This window comes from Amphibalanus amphitrite, unplaced genomic scaffold (assembly GCF_019059575.1).
Source record: "Amphibalanus amphitrite isolate SeventyFive unplaced genomic scaffold, NRLGWU_Aamphi_draft 000011F_arrow, whole genome shotgun sequence".
Taxonomy (NCBI): Eukaryota; Metazoa; Arthropoda; class Thecostraca; order Balanomorpha; family Balanidae; genus Amphibalanus; species Amphibalanus amphitrite.
Window position 1 is genome coordinate 1,828,134 of NW_024881507.1, and position 20,598 is coordinate 1,848,731.

Here is a 20,598-nt window from a genome sequence, read left to right on the forward strand (position 1 = left end):
ACCTTTATCGACTTAAGAGGCAGACAAAGTCGGAAAACAACTTTCAAGGCGCTTTTGATCTCCACCACGCTTTTTAACCGATTCCGAGATCCTGTACCTGGCTGGGCTCTAAGCGATGACGCAACTCGGGCGCTTCAAACGCGGGGATAATTCATCCGACTCTAAGCCGCTGAGCGCACATGCGCTCCGACCTGGTAATGAGATGTTATGCCAGCTGCCGTACGCGCGGTATTGCGCTATGTGACGTCACATATCGGTGACGTCACGCGGTGGGAGCCGGCCGGCGGATCCCGTGGGAGCCGCCTGGGGCGCCCAGACTGCTGTCGTCACTGTTTGTTTGGGTATACGGGGCCGCGGAATGCGCGGACGGAAGGTCTGTCCGGTCCGGTGGCAGTGTCGGATGGCGGCGGCGTCCAACTGGGAGCTCGCTGTCCTGCGGGCTCAGCAGATGCACGAACTCGCCCGTCACTCGCTGTCCTGCAAGCTCAGCAGATGCACGGATGCCACAGTCAGCAAGACGGGCGAGGTCTCCGAGTTGGTTATGGAGCTGGGGCGGCCCGGCTGCAGCCCCCGGTCGGCCCTCTGTGAGCTCAGCAGTTCGCTGAAGGCAACAGCTCAACAGGCCGCCCAGGCAGATAGAAGGTCCGAACATCACGACACTAACTTGATGGACGAGTTCCCGCTGTTCCATAGTTGACGCTGATGCACTCATCGTGGAGTTATTTGCTTATTTATTGCTAATTTTCTCTCAAGCTGGTTTCAAAAGTGAAAAATCATGCCGTAAAACACCTTTATAGCTTGCAGTCCAGCTAACCCAGATCTGAGTTTGGGAGTCGTCCAACTAGTAGCAGAGCCCCGAGACAAATCACAGCCTCTGTACAACAGTGCCGCCTCATCTGCTGCCGGCTGACTAATTGCCGAGGAAGCGGGGCTCGTTGTTCCAGTTCCTGCTCGCCAGTCACCGGTGGCTGAGTCACCGTCTGCCCGGTCCGTCCGACGGTGCCACGCCCGGCAGTCCGATCAGCCGATCGAGGGCCGGCTGTCCGCCTCCCGCCGGTGCCGCCCAGCCTCCCGCGGCGCCGGCGCCCCTCCCCGCCCCGAGGGCTCTCCTCAGCGGCTGGCACGTGTCCACCCACCGGTCGTCGGCCCGCCGGCGCCGGCTGCACGCACCTGCAACAACATCGTCACCGCCGTTCGTCGGCGTCGACGCGACACCCTGGATTAGGCGCGACGCGCTCCGACAGAGTGCCACTGCCGGCGAGGGAGCCGCTGTGTCAGCTGTGTCATACAGAACACCTCAGGAGTGTCTCTACAGGCACAGGGCGCTGTCACAGAGTCTCTCCGGCGAGGGGGAACGAACGGACGATGACCTGTGTCGGCACGGTGACGGCACGGTGACACGATGTCTGCAGCCGGATGATGTGATGACGACTGAGACTGAGCGGCAGCCGAGGGCTGACGGCCGCTCCCGAGGGATGGTCGACACGCGAAACCCGAGCCGAGGCCTTCGTCACCCTCTGGTCACCCCCTGGGGAGCGGGGAACAGAGCACCTCAGATGCAGAGCCAGCACCCATGGAGGCGCTGACGAGCGGAGATACGGAGCTCGATACTGAGCCCTGAGGTGTGCCGTGCTGGCGCCCTGGAGACCAGCTGGTTCCGCGGTGCCTCAGAGAGCCGCCACTGTTCACCGGCCGCCCACAGTCCGCCTTTCAACTCCCTCCAGGTACAGCACACGGCGAGCCCGACTGCAGCCGCGTCCCTCGCGCCCAGATGGTATTCATATTGCAGGGGCCGGCGGGGTGCGCTGCGGATGACCTCATGCCGTGGTGGCCCGCCAAATAACAGGTTCGGCCGCTGCGGGCCGGGGCCCCGGGCCCGATCTGCATGCGATAGGTATGCAGCCGGCTACCCGCCGTGTCGGCCGCGGCGGGAGGCGAGCACGCTCACTGCAGTGCCGCCTGTTGTGGGCTGATACACTGGTTCACCTTCACGCAATAACGGGTCCGGGGGCCAGAAAGGGGGCCGAGTCTGCTGCTGATGGACGCAGGGACGGCTCTCGAAAGTCATTAACGGCATAGGATCATCTGTTCGTCATTGGACATCCTCGTATGTTTATTCTACACTTTGCCGTTTCTGCAGGACATACTTTGGGTAACGAAACACACTGTTGAAATTCCCGAGACGGACGACAAAAATAAAGGGCAGGATTTTCATGTAAGTAATACCTTATTATCCATCCTTTCTCTTATCCCGAGCTCGTTGGTCTTGAGCCTGCAGCCTATCTCTGCAGACACGCACCTGTTGACGCCTGTTTGTCTCGGGAGACACACCTGTCTGTGCCTGTGTTTGTCCCAGCTCACACGCCGCCAGCTGTCCCCACTCTGTCACCAAGACAACCCCGACAGCCCAGCGACTGCTCTCGGTGTTCTGCCTATTGCGTCAGCAGCTGCACTGGCACGGGTCGACAAAACATGGCTGGGACGGGCGCACCTCGGAGAGCTGTGGTATGGAGGTAGGACCTCCCCGGAGAGCTGTATGGGATATGGAGGCGCCGCTGAGGTTATCCGCCGACACGCCACGCGCGCTTTTGTTCTCCTCTCCTGCCTCCGCCTGAGAACGTGATCGGCCATACATCCGACGATTGTTAATTCTTGCTCTGCGCAAGGGCAGACAAACGAAAACGTTCATTCGTGTCATTGCCGTTATATGAGAAATGCTTCTTCAAGAAATTGTCTCGAAAAAGGTCTTCGTTTCCTTAAGCTGCGGTTTCAACCGCGTCAGGTCAGCCACCTCAGTCACAGACGTCAGAAGACAGGCGACCGCCTGTTCCTTACCTCACTCCCGGATCGATGTTACCGCGGAGCTCGCACCAATTATCGCCTGACCTTGTAGACTGTTCAATAATTCATACCGGCAGCGGCGGCGCCCGCTGAGCAGGGCTGTGGAGCCGGGCTGAGCCGACCTGTGGAGCCGGGGCGAGCCAGTCCCGGCCAGCAGAGGCGGAGGTGTCGCGGGGGCGGCACCGCAGACTGTTAGTCACGGGGTCACGGACCACGTGACCCGACCCGGTGTATCACACCTAGCGAGTCGGCTGGAGCGCAACCCTGTCATAGACCGGATCATGCATAGAGCTGTGCCGGCTGCGACTCGGTCTCACGTCTGGGCATCCCCCGAGTCGGGACCCGCGCGGAGGTCCCCCAGACCGGACCGCGGCCGCCCGTCACTCGTCAGGCCGGTCCAGCCAGCACTGTTGTTTGCCTGTCACGTGAGCGCGGCGCGCTTTGAACCCGGACCGGCATCTTTTATGCAGCACAGTGTTGTGTTCGTGCTGCGCCGTGACCAACGGAGCACGGTACGACCCGAGTGACTGAGGGACGGACTCTGACCGTGTCATGCCGTCATCCGCCGCCCAATCATCATGTTACTCACAGCACCAAGCTATCTGGTCGGCTATGATTGATGTAGGCGAGTCAAGGACTGGGCTTTTAAGCGGCGCTTTTGGCCAAACAGGTAAACACGGCGGCGAGCCAAGTGTGTCTCTTCCTCGGCCCAATGAATGGGCGGGTATTGTAATCACAGCACGGCCGGACCTTGACCTTCGTTTGGGGATGACCAGCAGAGTTTTATCTCGTCAACGGCTCCGGCGTCCGGCCAGCATGTTTTCTCTCCAGCCAGCTGCAGCAGGTGCAGTCGCCATTCACACGGAGCCCCTCAGCACTGCGCTGTCATACCAGGCAGCTTGCCATTTGAAAATACACCCGCCGCGCGCGACAAATCGTCGGCGGCGCGTGCTCGGCCCGCACACACCGTTAGTTTGCACACACTTCCGGGTCAGTCCCGGCGGCGGATAGGAGCTGTAGGTTCCCTTAGCACCCTGGACGGCTCCTCCTCTGACACAGGAGCAGTTCCAGGAGCCGCTGCCGCCAGTAGTGATTCCTCACCGGCCGAGAGGCGATTCCTCACTGACTCAGCGTTCTTCTCCGAGTGGTTTCCGGGTCGGGCCGCACGCGACTGAGCTGTGCCGAAAGGAATCCGAGAGACGACCGAACAAAGGCTGAGCGACGCCCGGACCAGACGTACAGACATAACTTGACGGCTTAAGCACCTGTCTGCAGCGTCAAACGCACCCTCTGTCCCGAGCCAAGCGCCCTCCGCCCGCGCCGGGCGCTGAGCGAGCCCATCCGCCGCTGACAGGTCGGGTACCTGATTAAGTAAACGCAGCTGTTTCCCGATGACGTGCAGAAAGGACCGCTCGGAGACGCGGCCGGGTTGTTGCCAGGGCACCACTGAGGACCCATGAGCGGTGCAGCGGCCGGCGCCCGCAGAATTGGTCGGCCGCTGTCCGCGGTGATCCGGCGCTGGGATGATGAATGGGGTGGAGGCTGACGGCGGTATATTGTCCGAGTTCGCCCCGCTGTCACACCGACACATTGGACGGGGAGGGTGCGGCCCGTCCACCCGACACCCGGCGCCCGTCAGCCCGACACCCGGCGCCCGTCGGCCCGACACCCGCTGCGACTCGGCCAACGTATCAACGCTGATGGCACGCGGCAAATGGCCACAGCGGCAGTCCGCCGTCCTTCGAACGCTGTTTACGCCCATGCCCTGCATGATTCAGCTTGGGTTCGGGGGCTTCAGAAAACATGACTCGCTACGGCTGCCGACGCTTGCCTTCAGCGCCAACATGAATGCTATAGAATAACTCTACCAATGCAGTCTTCGTCCAATCAAGAACACAAGTTGCGCTTTCTTTTCATTTACAGTTACATTTACTACCGAACTAAAACCTCCATCGTAGATTGAACGCCCACGTGCCAGTCGTATTTCTTGATTACGGTCGATATGTGGGCGCCGTACGGCTCCCATCAGCGCGTCCATTCCATGCTGACGGCGAGTGTTCAGGTGTGCGTCCCATCTCAGTGTGAGCGCTGCCGCATGTGGCCGTTTATCTTGGCAAGTCGATGGCGGCGCGGGCCCGATTTGGCCGACTCTCCACAACGCACCGCTTGCTAGCTCTGTCCCAGCACTCTGCATCTCTCTCTCTCTCTCTCTCTCTCTCTCTCTCTCTCTCTCTCTCTCTCTCTCTCTCTCTCTCTCTCTCTCTCTCTCTCTCGCCTCTCTAGTCTCTCTCTCGAGAGAGGAGAGGAGAGGCCAGCTGATGCTGGGATAGCCCAGTATGCGCTCCTCAAACTCTGCTCTGTGAGAGCCGGTGTAACGGTTTGTGATAATGAGACCATCACTCGCACGGTGTCACGGTCAGCCCGCGTCACATTCAGAGACATTCTCACGGTGACCAGTAGTGTCCAAACCGCCGCCAAGGTCTCCGAAATGTCACAGCACCAAACAAGATCTCACGGCGCTCCAGATGTGGAAACCCCCGAGACTAATCAATCACGTATGTGCTAATTACATCACCACACATTCAATCCGAAGCCGTATCAATCCAGAGCGTTCCGGTTAAAATACCCCACCGGAAAATGGCATTTCGAAACAAACACATGGGTGAGTTTTCGGGGTCATTTGGGCGGATTGCGCGAGTGCTGACGACTGATTGTAACGATGCCAGGCCTTTGGGGTGGCGTGCCCACACTGCACAGACTCCTGCAGTTCCGCGCGAGCTTGTGGTCGAAGCGGAGGTTGCGCTATCGTAGCAGCGAATCAGCGTTGTCCTTTTTCATTCAACACTGAGTGGGTATACGTTACAAGCTTCAGTGCGTGCAGCACACTTTCGCAACAGTCTCGAATGTCGCTCCAATGTCCTTTACGCTCGAGCGGCGCCTTCTTCGCGCCTCGTGTGGGTTCATGGCATGACGTCACTTCACGTTACCAGATGGTGGTCTGGCAGCCTTCTGGACGGTATCACGGCGATTTGGGCGATAGTGCATGTCGGTAACCACACCATAAGGCGGCGGAACGTTGTTCCAGCATGAAGCGAGAGGATTTCCAGAGTTCCAGCCTGGCGGGGCATGTTAGGTCGACTCAGTTCTACTGTGACATTTGATGTCCCTGGAACGGGCGCTGCTCGTGTAGCCCGGTTTTCGTGCGCCCCGCACTGACCGGGCTTTGGTGGCGTGCTTTCCTCCGTACATTGTTCGCCACCATTCCTGTAGCGATGACCTCACTGTGTATACGAGTGCTTGATGGAGGAATGTCACATGCAAGCGCCTCCATCCCAGCCACCCAGCCCGCGGTGCAACTCGGCTAATTTGGTTCATAGAGTTTTGTTTAGGCAACTGCGAGGTTTACATAAATTGTGATGGATGGAGACATATAACGAGATGTTTGCCAGACTGTTTATGGCTTGTATAGCACTTACTCCAGTCGGGTCTGATGTAGTTGATCAAAACACCTCCATTAAGTGTAAGGCCATTGAAGCGGCGAGATATGATGCCCGAGCATTACAGTAAACCCGATTTCCTTTTTCACATATAAACGGACGTCATTCATCTACCACGCACCATAACAGTGTCGCACGTTATTCCTGCGTGAGGCCTCTGTATGATACCACGACTCCCGGTCCGGAGAATCCCCGGAATTCAATCGGTGCTCACATAAACAGAGCCCGGGGTGACGGACACACTGGTATCTGTGAACACGCCCGGCAATCAGCGCCTGCTGAGGAGGGCAGGGACGGCCGATCGCCCCTAATAGGGGTGTCCAATATGGGCGATTGGACCGCCCCCGACCCAACCGCAGCACCATGCGGGCGGGGAGACCAGCGATCCCTCAGCGATCAGGGGAGAAAACGGTCTGATGTGGGGATTATCAAGGGGAGATGTCTGATGAGAGATTATCAAGTGACAGTCGCAGGATGAAGTCAAATTCAGAGCAATTTTTCACCACCTATGTGCTAATTGTGGTAATTATTAAACAATACGAGGGCGACATTCAATCACTGCGTATTTGGTATGGCATAATGACTAATTGATCGAGTGCATTATTCATCCACTTCAAGGTCACTTTCGACACAGCTCATTCAAAAGGCCTCACCTAATTACTCGGTGACTGATATATTTAGGGCCAAAAATACCAGAGATGCATCACAATGGAGGCTATAATCGGTTTAATTAAAATGCTCATTTGTTTTCATTTGGAGACGGTACATCAATGATGAGTGTCACAATGTGCCCATTCCGGCGTCGCATAAGAGTTAAAATATCTAATTGCTCCCATATTTCATGACAAATCTACCCTCAGTCAAATTCTGCGCTGCCTAATCCACATTAGCACTAGCGTTTGGCAATGCTAATTAGCTGGGAAACTGACATTACTGTAGAGTTGCACACTATTCCACGCTTCCTATCTATTCAGTTCGTCATCACTGCAATGTGACTTTCAAAATTGTCCCAATCTAAGAACAGAATGGGTATGAAAGTTTGTGGCGGTATGTGCAATGTGCAAAATCGTGGAAATTAGCTCAGTAGACACTTGGAAATTCATTCGCGATCTGCCTCAATACCTTTCAGCTTGGGCTGTAGATTTGGCTCACTAAAACACTCATATCAGAGCTCCGTCTTGTTTAACATCATTCTTACAAAACAGCCCAGATGATGAAAATGGACTCGCAGATTTCCAAAGCTCCAAGAACTGTCGTTTAAGTTCAATGATCATCTAAGTAGGAACGGGTACCTTAAAAAATATGCACATAAATAAGCAGAATGTAAAGGTCTGTCGTAATGTGCACAACTATAAATGCACACGGATATATAAAGATCACCCATCATCCATCCTAACATGTTTCAAGTAAGGAGACCAAGAAACATGAACGTCTCACTACCTGGAGTAAAGAAATATTTGCGCACATATTACGTCGCCAACAAAGGTGACCGGGGCGACCTACAGAGTGAATCCCTTCCAATGACATCACCCATAAGACACATGCGTAACCCTTCACCTAATGCGGTCACCGCTGATGGGACCCAGCTGTTCCACCCGCCGTCGTCACCCATTGATCTCCACTCGGCGCCGGAGTCGACCCGTCCGTACCGACGGCCCACCTGTCAGCCGACGGGTCGCGCCGTGCGCACAGCTCAGTTCCGGCTCCGGACCGCCGGGTGACCCAGAAGTGGCGTGCACTCGTTACCTCGTCCTGCACTGACAGCCGGCTGGCAGCCTGCCATGAGAGCTGCCGGCTGGGTGGGCTGGAGGCGACCCGTGTGCGATCATGCGGTTATTGTGTCACTGGCACGACACGACCGGGCAATACTCTGTTCTTCGCGAAGAGTAGCTACGGATACACTACAGCGGATGGTTCCGGAATCCGGATGCATCTGGTGGAATAATGTGATTCCGGCCCTTGAACAACAGGGAGCATTCGGGCCTTTAAATTGAGTGCTAAACAAGTTCAGCCCATTCCTGCGCTACTCTTTTGTTCTAAAGCGGGACTGCAACAGCAGACCAAAAACGAATCACCAGTCTGGCAGATCAACCGACGAGGAACGTTTGAGGCGCCAGGTGTTATTCCAAAAAAACATTTGTTGGAACTTACAAACAAACTAGCAAACCAATCCAGTCAGCTTGCACCAATTGACATGGACGGCTACATCGGCACGTGCCTCGGCAAACTCTATGCCACTACGTGGCCTGGCAACACCAGTGGGTCACTTGTCGACGTCAGACACTGTGCTCTCCTGTTATACTGCAGACCGTGGTCGGAATAAGAGCCCATGTTCGGCCGCAGTCCGTTGAGAGCGGAATGACCCCAGGCGGGCCGCACCCTGGCACCCCGGTACACAAACACAGCAGTGGAAGTTGTTTGGTGATGGAGTGACTCAGGTCAAGAGGTCCTGCAACAAAAGCAAACACACTTCACCCCTTCGACCGTGAAGACAGTTCGTAAACAGTACCATGTTGCAAACAAATGACATCCGTCTACGAATCCGGTCACCAAGATGAGACGCGACCTAAGTCAACTCTCTCAATGTTAATGTGCAATTTGCGCGGCTGCCCAAACCTTACTCGCAAACCGTTGTCTTGAGCATTGAGCAAGCTCTCTCTGACCGAAAAGGCTCGGTCGTCTCGGGTGACCCGGGGCCGCTGTCAGCAGCGGCGGCGGTAGCGGCCCGGCTCCATACATGGCCCGGCGGTCGCGCTGCGAGCCTCGGCCTCCAGAAGCTTCCACAGCCCGCTGAGCTGGCGCGGCGATCCAGCGATTGTCGTGGAAAGAAGCGGCGATTTCCCGGCGAGATGTCTGGCCTATATCGACCTGAGTCACGGGTGGCGCGGTTCTCGGAGAGGGCCCCGGCGCTGTCACATGTTTCTGCACGCCGCACTGGGAGACGACAGCGCCTCCCCTACAAACATGCAATTTACAATATAAAAGTACGATCCAGAGCCAATAATGAACGTCATAAAGTGGATTCTAACCATTCGATCAGAAATATCTGTGTATACTCTGGAAACTGCCACCACATTTTGCGGCGCCAAGTGACTCAGTTACCTACAACCCAAACGACTTTATAATTTTCAGAACTGCTCGACTCTGATTGAGCATGCTAGAGGAATACGTGGCATGCATTCCAGCTTACTCATCCATGAGAAGGTGCAATTCCTTGTCGGCGCAAAAGGAAAATACTCGAGAATTATGCTTAACGAGCGGTCTCTTTATGAAAAGACGACAATGATTACACTGATGTTTTTAATAATAAAAAAACATGATATGCCTTCATTTCCGATTGATGGAGAGGTCGCATAAAGATATAATCTTTCAAAGGAAAACTGCGAAACATATGTATGCTCTTCAATATCAACATAAACTTCTGACCACGTGATTATGCAGGAAACGATATAATTATAAATGAATAATGGCAGCTACATTAGAACAAGAAGATCAAATATCGTTAGAACATGCAACATTAACCCTCTCACTACCACATCCATCTTCTTTAATTGTTTTTTCTTCGAGCCACGTGCCTAATTGTGACCGGCCGTTCTCCTCTGCCCACAGCGCTGGACAAAGGGAACGTGACCGTTCGCGAGCAGATCTTCAAGCTGCTGACGGCGCTCTGCTACTACAGCAATGAGGGCTACCAGCGCACCCTGGACGCCCTTCAGCGACACCGGGTGAGTACTTATGACGGCGGACTGCACTGCCCGTGGGTCACCGCCCCCCACCCACGGCAGCAGCGGCTCCTGGTTTAATTAGGCGAAACGAGTTGCATGGCGTAATGCAGGTAAGGAAAGGGAACAAGTTATTGGAAAAATTAGCGCCACGACGTCACGCACATGGTGTGATAATGCTATCATGACCACGCATCAGTTCCCGCAGTGCAGTGAACGTTTCAGTTACCCGGTGAGCCGCACGCGATGCGCAGATCCGTTAGATGGTTAACTGATCCACATTCATACACGTTAGGGCCTTCTGTGCGACAGACAATGTAGGAACGATAGAACACAATGCAATCCGTTAGCACGTCTGTCAACAGACAGTTACCTACCTGCAGCAGCCGTTGTTTCCCACATCCGCCCCGGTCTGGCGCGCCGGCGGTGGCTGTCCTCAGGGCAGTGTATTAGGCCCCTTTTTTCTGTCTCAGGACCTGCGGAAGGAGCGGTACCGGTTCAGGATCGTCGTGGAGGAGCTGCGGAACGCGCAGTCGAGCAGCTACCGGACCACCCTCATGGCCTTCATCAACTGTGTCATCAAGAGCACGACTGACGTCAAGGAGCGTGTCACCATCAGGAACGAGTTCATCGGTAAGTCGGAGGACCGGGCGCGCCGACCCAAGCTGGACGGCGGACTTCGGACGTCTGTTTGTCTTAGCTTGTGGGACTTCGTGGCATGGCAATGAACGCGGCGGTTACAACCCAGTGCCTGTTGAGTAATATTGAGATCTAGGAACGATGGCGCAAACACCAGCTCAACAAGTGCGTTAATTGCTTCGTTAGAAGAACACCGTGTATCTTCTTGCGGTCTTTTTGCTGTGGCGACAGATCACTATTCGCCAACATGTTTTACCAACTCAAATAACAAATCAGCAGCATACACAAACTATCGCCAGTCATCTGAACTGACGCCGCGACGCCGCGAATCAACACTACATCAACACCTGGTCATCCCAGAAAACCGGCTGTCCCAATACACACACAGAGCCGCGCCGGTCTGAGGCGGGCCGGGCCCGCTCCCGGCCCGGTTCAGAGCGGTGGGCGCGTCTGAGACCGCTCCGCTGCCGGGGTCATCCCGTGTGCGCCGGTTAGACCTTCGGGAGCCGGCTGGGTAACAGCTTTTTCAGCCCGTCTGAACCGCTGCATAGACAGGTGCTGGTCGCGCCGCCGTCCTTGGGGTCCGGCTGGTGCCCCCCCCTAACCCCCCCCCCCATCTACACTCGCAGCCGAATACTGCGGCAATTGACTCTCACCTGGACAGAAGTAGATGCGTCTATAACAACAAACAAAGTCCAACACGCTGCTTCTCGGTCTGACTCATTGAAATCACGTGCATATGGAATCGTTGTTGTGATTACAAAGGGCAGGTAACTGAGTCATAGCGCGTGATAATATGTTCACAGGTCGAATGCTTAGATTAGAGTTATTGCATGACCAAGTTGATAACAACTCTTCTCCCGCATTTCAAGGGTTAACAGCACAAAGCCAAATATCTAGCATCAAACTATCAACAGATGGTGCATTATCAAGCCCCTTAATGATATCTACCCGGTGTAACAGCACTCAGTCGTGGATGATTGACTTCATGGCCGTCTTAGACCTAATGCTGAAAAGTGACGGTAATAACATGCTTAACAGTGAGTCATTTAGAGCCAAACACAATGCTTTTTGGGGCTGCTGTAATCCAGTAAACAGTAATCCATCCGTGTCATTCAAACTGTACGATAATGATTAAATGCAATCATCATGAGATCAATAAATTATGCTCAGTCGCTGACAGTATCAGACGTACAAATTACCCTTCATCGGATGACAGCTTCGAATGTTTATAATTTGCCAGCAGCTACGATAGGCCGTTAGATATCGGTGACTTTTGTTCATGAATAATCGCCCTGGTCTGTCGAGGAATCGCCCGACCGTTCGAGGTCCGAGCAATCAGTTCAGCTCCGCGCTACATTATGACGCCGAGTCTTTGGGTACTGTGAACTGTGTCAGGCCGGTATCGCAGTAGTTACCTCAAGTCATGGTGTTTGCGATCGATGACGGAACAGATATCAGTGCCGATAACCTGATACGGCTTCGACGCAGCTGGTTTTTCATCTGACTCATCGCAGTATTTTTTCTCTCCTATCCATTGATATCACCTCACACGGAGAGGTGACAACGTACTTCGTAAGGATTCTAGCTAAGCTGTCGTAAACTTTACCAAAAATATTAAAAGCAATTAAGTGACAAATTAAATACCCAACAGTCCCCCCCAAAAAAATCACTTGTTAGTGGACGCCCAATGGCACCACCCAAAACTGGGCTTGAGCCGGAGACTTCTGACTGACATCCACCCCCCCCCCCCGCAGGTCTGAAGCTGTGACCTATGACCTCGTGACCTGCGACTGACACCCGTCTCCTCCCCCGCAGGTCTGAAGCTGCTGGACGTGCTGAACACGCTGCGGAAGGAGGCGCGGCCCGGCTCGCAGCTGCAGCAGGAGCTGGAGGCGTTCGACGAGCAGCGCGAACAGGACGGCGCCGAGCTGGCTCCCGGCTGTCGGGTGGACCTCAACTCGCCGCTGGACGTCTTCTACAGCGTCTACGACATGGTAAGGACCGAGACAAACAACAGCGAAACCCGGGAGCCATAGTGGGAGGGCAGACGGAGCTCTGGGAAGTCTCTCACTTTCCCGGTTAACCGTCTTGCCTTGTATTTTTAAAGCAAAATACGGAAGGCGAATCTTGAAATAGGAGTATCTATTCCTGAATAACAATAAAAGAAACATAGATCCCTTGGCGGGCAAGAAAATAATCAAATAATGCATCAATGGAGCTCGAATCCAACGTTACAGTTTGGGAAACTGAAGTTTTTAGTTCAAACGGGTTATCATAGGTGCACATTCCATAGCATTCGCATTGTTTTGGGGACTACATTTTTGAGACACGGAGTTTGACAAATATCTTTTGCGGCACCATATGGAGGATCTCGGTTATTGACAGCTAACGATTGATCAGGCATCTGAAAACTCTCGACGGGTTTCAGCTCCGTGATACCTAAGCCGACGTATCATGTCACCAAATGCCTCTGTATCCAGGTGTATGCCTATTGACGGTTCGTTCATTGCTTGGGTGTTTCAGCTCGCTTACTCATTGCTTAGGTGTTAGTGTCGAAAATCACAAGTTGAAATTCCATCGCCAAGATTGCTTCAGATGTCATTCAGGTGAAATGCAAGCTAAAAAAGTTATAGCAAAATTGTTTGCCCGCATGATTCGCAGAATTAAAGGGCATAAGTGTAAGTTCCAAATCTACGGATAAAGCGTATAAGTTATGGCGTGACTATAGATAGCGGACATAACTTTTTGGGGTCTCCACACATTTTCAATGCCTATGATTTTTCCCCTGTGTTGCAACCGTTCCAAAAATATTAACAATAAAGTAGTGAATCGTTGCCACAGCTGCAAAACGCGAAAGGTTTTAAAATGATGCAATGCCTTAGAGTTGGATACCTTTTTCAGTGAATTAAAACTAAAATACTCTCACGTATACGTCATTGCAAAACGTCCTCATCCGCATAGCCCTATATCTTCAACGCAATGAGTCAACACAATGGATCGAGTGCAATGCAGGTCGCTTTTTGCAAGCCAACTAATAAATCATCATCCATTTTTACGCTGCGATTTTTATGTTCCAGCAGATTGTATCTGCGTCTTTGCGTTGGACACTGTCTGATATTGGGGTCGCGCTGCGGTAGGCAGTTGCGTCCGTCCTGGTTTTCGCACATGAATCAGTGATCCGCTCCCATGGTGTCGATGGGTGGGCTGACCAGCGCGGACCGGGCGCCGTTTCAGGTGGCCGACACGCCGCAGGAGATCGCCTTCCTGGCGATCCTGCAGCACCTGCTGCGGATCGACCCCAAGGAGCCCATCTCGGACACCATGTGGGACACGGCCGAGACGCTCGTCTACCGCGCCACCCTGCTCGACTCCAAGGAGGACTCCAACAAGCTGCTCAAGACGCCCAGCCACCACAAGGGCCTGCACCGGCTCAAGTCGGTCGACGCACGGAAATCGTCCGTGGTCGAGATCAAGGCGGACGCGGTGGATGCGGCTCCTCAGACGGGGGCGCCGCCGCCACCTCCACCTCCGCCGCCGCCTCCTCCGCCTCCGCCGCCGCCCCCGCCCGGTGGGGGTCCGCCCCCGCCCCCGCCACCTCCTCCGCCCGGCGGGGGTCCGCCCCCGCCGCCGCCCCCGCCCGGCGGCCGGCCCGCGGCCACCAATGAGGCAGAGAAGGTCACCCTGCCGCAGCAGACCACTCCGAAGCCGGCCTCAAAGATGAAGACCATCAACTGGAACAAAATTCCAAATAGCAAGGTACGGAATAGCGGCGTCATTTCGAGCGGCAATTATCCCATACGGACGGATAATCAATCTTGACACGACTTTCCCGCGCACGATACACATGTTGCCAGTGGTGCGTTGAGGATACGAATGTAAACATCAATTCACCATGTCAGAAGCACCGTTTGCTTTCCTTGATATTCCTAGCAGCAATCGGGTGTTCAATGCGGTACTTCCTTGCAGCACTGAGTCAAAAGACTAGCAGTTTCAGCACAAACAAAATCGCAAAAAGCCCAACCTTTTTAAGTTACCCAAGCTAAAGTTCCATATTCAACACATGAAGGTGCATCACTTGATTGACCAATAATCGTTTCACAAACATTAGCTCGTCAGAGCAACCCATATCAACTCATTTATTCAACATACACGTGTTTTTCGGCGACGTCTGAACGTTTTTTTTCACACCGCGTCTGCCGTCAGGTCGTTGGAAAGAAGAACATCTGGAGCCGGCTGGCGTCCAAGTTCAAGTCGAAGCCGATGCCGGAGCCGGACTGGAAGCACCTGGAGGGGCTGTTCTGTCAGCAGGCGCCCGTCCAGCCCAAACCGTCACCGCAGACACCGCAGGAGAGCCAAAAGAAAAAGGAGTCCAACGAGGTGAGAAAAAGGGCTCGAAGGAAGTAAGTCGGGTACAGTGTGCTGATTACGCGACTGAACGGCATGGTATGCGCCAAAACCTTAAGCAAATTTCATTATTCAACGATTTTTGCCATCTGTACACGCGTTCTTAACCCAAATGTGCATTTTGATGTAAGTATAATTGAACGGTATCTTTTAAAATTTAAAATGATTAATAGCTGAAGGAAAATTCGTCGTGATGACCGTCCCGGAGCTCGATAGCTTTTCAGCTGTAAAAATAATAATAATAATCTGATAGCCGCCGTTTTCCGGTTCACAGGTGAACCTATTCGACGGCAGGCGCAGTCTCACCATCAACATCTTCCTGAAACAGTTCAAAAAGTGAGTACCGACAGTGTTTTAGCGGTTTTCCTTTGAACTAGGTTTATATTCAGTAGATAATTTACGCCCTGCTTATCTGCTGCTAATTGGAAATCCTGGAAATTAATGCGTCCAGCACAATTGTTACTATTATTTTGCGGAAATTAATGCTCTGTTTCCGGCCCTTTCGTGAAGTTAAAAACAAGTCAGCCGTTATATTGATTATTTGTTGCTGTTTGTCTTCCTCTTATATCATTTTGGAACGCTAAAACTAACACGGGATGGTGGAGTAAAAACATAAACAGTCACCCCATTCTTGTGACGAAATACGTTGTGCAGTATGCTGTGTGGGGTCCGCTGTGGCCGGGGTGAGTCACTAACCGATTGCGCACAGCCCGCGCCGAACAGCGTATCTGCTGGTCTGACCGGGTCCGACCGGTCTCTGCTAGCAGCAGCCGTAGTGGTCTCAGAGGATGCTTCGCCGACGGGAACGCTGGCGATATCGGCATATCAAACATTCGCATTATAAACAACCCCGTATCGAGATAGGATCTCGGCGTACGCGGCAAACCAGCACCGTGTCTCCGGACCGAGAGCCGCTTCTCGACGCGGAACTGTCATCATTTTTAACGAATCGCGGCCGCGGGCCCATAGGCCGTCCGCGTGACACTTGAAGTGGCCGCGGGACCACGCCTCGGGCTCCAGTTCCGAGCTTCCGTGTCGGTCCGGGCACGTTCGGCTGGCGGGCCGAGTCAGGGTCGCGTCGCCGGCCTGCTCTCCAGCCGGGTCGGCTGGCGGCGCGAGTCCTTCACGCGCCGTGACGGAGCGGGGTGGAGTCCGACGGGCCGGAGTGGCTCCGGGCGCGGCCGGCCGCTGCACATACACCGGCCGACCCTCAGTGGCAGTATGCAGATTATGATGAGTCACCGGCACCCTCACCGGCTCTGAGGGCCCGGCACACCGCGCTCTGCCATCACACCTGGAGAAGTGTCTCCTTGAAACCGACACTGCTGACCGGCACCCCAGCTGACCGGCGCCCCCGCTCTCCTCGGTCCCGCTGACCGTCGCCTCACTAACTGCCGCCCTCGCTCACCGTGCGCTGCTCAGGTGCAGCAGATGAATGGGGCTCTGATGGCGCGGATGTCGGACACCGCGCGCTCCTCCCGTGCATTGTCACACCACCTCTCGCTCCTTTGTGACCTGCGCCCTTGGCGGTGATCCATTCGTTGTCGCCGTCGTCTGATCAATGCGCGGAAGGGCGGTCGGCGCCGTTCCGCCCCCGCTGAGCGATGTCAAAGCGCGAGCGGTCACATGGTCTGTCCCCGGTAAATAGCAGTCCGTCTGGTCCCGGTCCCAACAGGGGAGGAAAGCAGCGGACCTTCGCCCGTCGCCAAACAGCCAGCCCAATGCATCTTAACCAGGTCTCTCGGCCCTTGAAGCGGCCTCATTTATTATTCCACTTTCCCGGACTCATGCCTAATGCTCATTCCTAAACGGTTGTCTTGGGATGCGACTATTTGCACTCATCTTCGTATGGCCAAGGTAACAACTTTCCACTTCACACCATTCACTCATTCGCTGAACAATGGCGTCTAGTCCCACGAAGCAGCGCGCTCGCCAAGTTAGCGCAGTCTGCACTCAGCCGGTGAGCAATGTCTTGGTATGTACCGTGACCGTGGGGCGGAGCCCGTACCCCGTCCGGGCGGAGGCGGCGGCCACGGGGCGCTGTTTACCGGTGTCGGGGTTCAGACCCGGGGTCAGCCCCTCCGTCACAGCCGTCCGACAGTGAGAGTGGGGCCAAGGTCGTTACTGGGCGCCCGGTGGGCGTCAGCACGCCCCTGTATTTACCACCGTACCTGTACCGGTACCGGGGCGCCCCTGTGTCGGTACCGGGACGCCCCTGTGCCCGGGACGCCTTGGCTGCTCCTCCGAAGGCCCCAGGGCCCCTCGGTGTGCCTCCGCTATGGAGCGTGGACGGCTTTCCTTCTCAGAGCCTGACGTCAGAAGACACACGTCAATGGCATTTGACGTCATTATGGAAATTGACCCCATGCCATTTTCATAACAGAACCGGCCGAACAAAGGGAATTCCTAAAAAGATCGCGATACCGATTCTTTGCAAAAATTCTATAACAGCTGGTTAACTGCTGAAAATAACGATGCAATAAACATGAAAGATCGTGTACTGCGCCTGGTGATTACATTACGCTAATATAGTAAATTATCGTTTCTTACAATATAGTTTCTTGGCAAGTCTACTCGGTACTGTTCGGTAGGACTAGGCATGCGAATGTTGGTAAGATGCCCATAAACTATCCATCGAAGTGCACCTATGTATTTACTACCTAAATACGCAATAAAACGATCCAATTATTATTGTGGCAACTTGCACAGTGTTTTATTGCTTTACAAATGCACCATTTATAAAAAGAATCTTGGCGTTTATTTCACTTGCAACACCTGCAACACCGGAAATACCGGCGCTGATTGTGCGTTTTATCAAACTTTATGCGTTTCGCATGTAGATTTCTGATGACTGATAAGTACCACATCCTTCGCTCTCCGTAAACAGGCTGCAGCCATCGGGCTCGTCGCCGAGTCCGCCTCCTGAGGCCCGTCTGTGCACTTCCACACCTTTGTTTTACCATTTACGACTCATTGTCCGCCGGCCGGCGCCCCGGCAGCCCGCTGAAAGGCTGGGACGGCCGCCTCGCCCCGGCAATTCCGCCCGCTGTCAGCGCCAAGGCCGCGTCATTTCGGCCGTCTGATCACAACTGGCAACACAGGCGCTACGCGATGCCGGATTAGCATAGTGCGCGGAGGGTCCGACGCATCTCTCGCAGATTGTTTGTGAGAGTGCGTGAGGGTGTCTGTGTGGTCTCCTCGTCCCTTTCCGTCGAGGACGAGTGCCTGTCCGTGGATAGCTGCGCTTTGACGTTAAGTGCGTTTGCTGTCACTGGCGAGCAGCCGACCCGACAGCCAAATTTATGTGTTTGGCCGCAATAGATGTATGCATACCGTTATTTGCGTTGATATGGTTTCTTATCGGCACTAATATCTGAGGCACCGATATAACTGAAATAAGGGTCGCACGGCGGTGCCGGTTTGATGACTTCGGCCAAGCGGCACGAGGCGTTTGCGGTGCCGGCTGGCCGCCCCAGCTGTACACCTCCCTATGACACCCGCAGTGTCTGAGGATCTGTGTGACACCGAGCAGTGTCTGAGGATCTCTATGACACCGAGCAGTGGCTGCGCCCCTTCAAGCCAGTCCCAAGGTCCGCCGAGCCGAGCTGGAGGCGCGACGCCCCGGCCTTGACACGAGCTCCGGCTCCGCTGCCGTGTCGCCACTGCCATATAAGGCATGTCCAAGTAAAAAACGTGCCGCCGCGCACGGGGCGCGTACGAGCCGCAGCCACACAGGCTGAGCTTTACTGGCCTTGTCTGTTGAAGCCGGCAGGAGCGGCTCAGGCGGCGGCGCGCGGCCGAGGGCCAAGGCCTGCCGCGGCGGGTCAGGCGCTGCCGCCGCGCCGGTGGGAGATAGAGGTCATGAGCTGGCGCCCGCAGCTGGTTGGCAGTCGGAGCACGTTCCGGCGAGGTCTGTCGGCCAGTATCAGCGGCCGGCGACCTTCGCAGCGGTGCCGGCACCCGGTCACCTGGATCTCCGTACGTGCCGCGCATGGCTCTTCCTGTTCCGTACCTACCCGCCAACACCACCCGGTAGAAGTAATTATCAGGCATGAACCATCAAAATAGACGCATTTTCGGGTGACCGAAATGGGCATATCTCATTCTTTGTTTTAAACTGTACCGGCTCTAAAGAAAATATCAAATGCTTGCATCCATACAGAACTCCGAAGCGGGAATCCAATATAGGTCAGGACTCCGATGGCTATCGAGCGTTGGCATTGGAGAGTTATCTCGGCTGGCTCTACTGAGAAGTGATTCGTCTGTCTACTTCTCTGAAGGCCATCATCTCAAAACGGGGGGCGCGCTGTTTGGAAGCCATTGGAAACTGGGGCACGGCTCGGTGATAATATCTCAAGCAATCTTGCTGTGTTTCAGTGAAACAATCGCTCTTTGCGTCCTGCTATACAGGGTCACGCCTTAGTACCTATAACAAGGCGCAAAATCAGTCGCCTTCTTATCTGATCTTTCTGAAAACGCATACTACTTCAATATCCGCAGAGATCGAGCACCATTGAATTTGCCAGCATGCAGCAAAACATATAGGTATTCATGTTTTTGGCCACCAACATGAAACTCCCTGGGTCTGGACATCCGATGTCCGTTGGAACCACACCGTATGCCAGCGAAAGTACGTATCACATGCCATACATAGCTAGACGCCGCCGCTGCTCATTTGTTTTCATGCTGCGAACGGAATGATTGATAGGCCTTGTTGTCCGGATGAAGATAAGTTTCTCCGGTGAAGCCACGTATTTCGTTATTTTCCCAATTTGTCGTTACAACGTTGTACGCTGCTTGTACGGAATTTTAGTCATTTAGACGAAGATGTATTGTCGCAGCCTTAACAAAGTTGTTTGTGTTGCTATAGGCGATGGAAGGGAAGTGTTTGCGTGATTTGCGATTCCAGCTTCATTAGCCCGGCGGTGTCACGCGGCTTGCGGTGCTTGTTACACCGTATACGGTGTTTCACCTGAAGGCTGAAGCCACTGATAAGCCTCTACCGCACCGCAGCACATGCATGCTAGCGATGCATGCTGTCGGACACCAATGAAACGCAAAAAGGACATTCCACGAGCACTGGCACGTGCCATGGCGTCCGTCACAATTTCATTGGGAAAGCAAGACCAAGAACCGTCAGGCAGGCATACAAATTGGAGCAGGTTTCAGTGAGATGCTGATCCATTCATCCATCGACTGGCGGTGTTGACCTAATGTGGATGATAATTATGGTCTGCGATGCAAATACTGCAGAGAAGATGTTTCAGGACCAATTATAATATCAACCGCCTGCAATGACTGCTGACCTTCTGAACAGGGGGAGACAAAGCGAAGGCAAGAGAGGGGCAGAGCGGGGGGGGGGAGGAGCAGCCGTCCTCCCGACCGTGACCCATACAGCGCGACACGGGTAGCCCATGATAAATGACCTGTGGAATGGGCCCCAGCACCTTGACGGCGGTGCCTGGGACCGAGGGTCACGCCATCCACCGGCT

General features: G+C 54.4%; 1 protein-coding gene across 3 annotated transcripts in view; it reads left to right on the plus strand.

Annotated features, from left to right (window-relative positions):
* Positions 1-20,598, plus strand: part of LOC122382408 — a 90,536-nt gene that overhangs the window by 35,784 nt on the left and 34,154 nt on the right. For all 3 annotated transcript variants that reach the window (XM_043367692.1, XM_043367699.1, XM_043367682.1), the window contains exons 4-9: positions 9,948-10,063; positions 10,534-10,693; positions 12,518-12,696; positions 13,937-14,458; positions 14,906-15,079; positions 15,381-15,442. In XM_043367692.1, the coding sequence (XP_043223627.1) occupies positions 9,948-10,063; positions 10,534-10,693; positions 12,518-12,696; positions 13,937-14,458; positions 14,906-15,079; positions 15,381-15,442 (1,213 nt within the window). The remainder of the gene's footprint in view (positions 1-9,947; positions 10,064-10,533; positions 10,694-12,517; positions 12,697-13,936; positions 14,459-14,905; positions 15,080-15,380; positions 15,443-20,598) is intronic.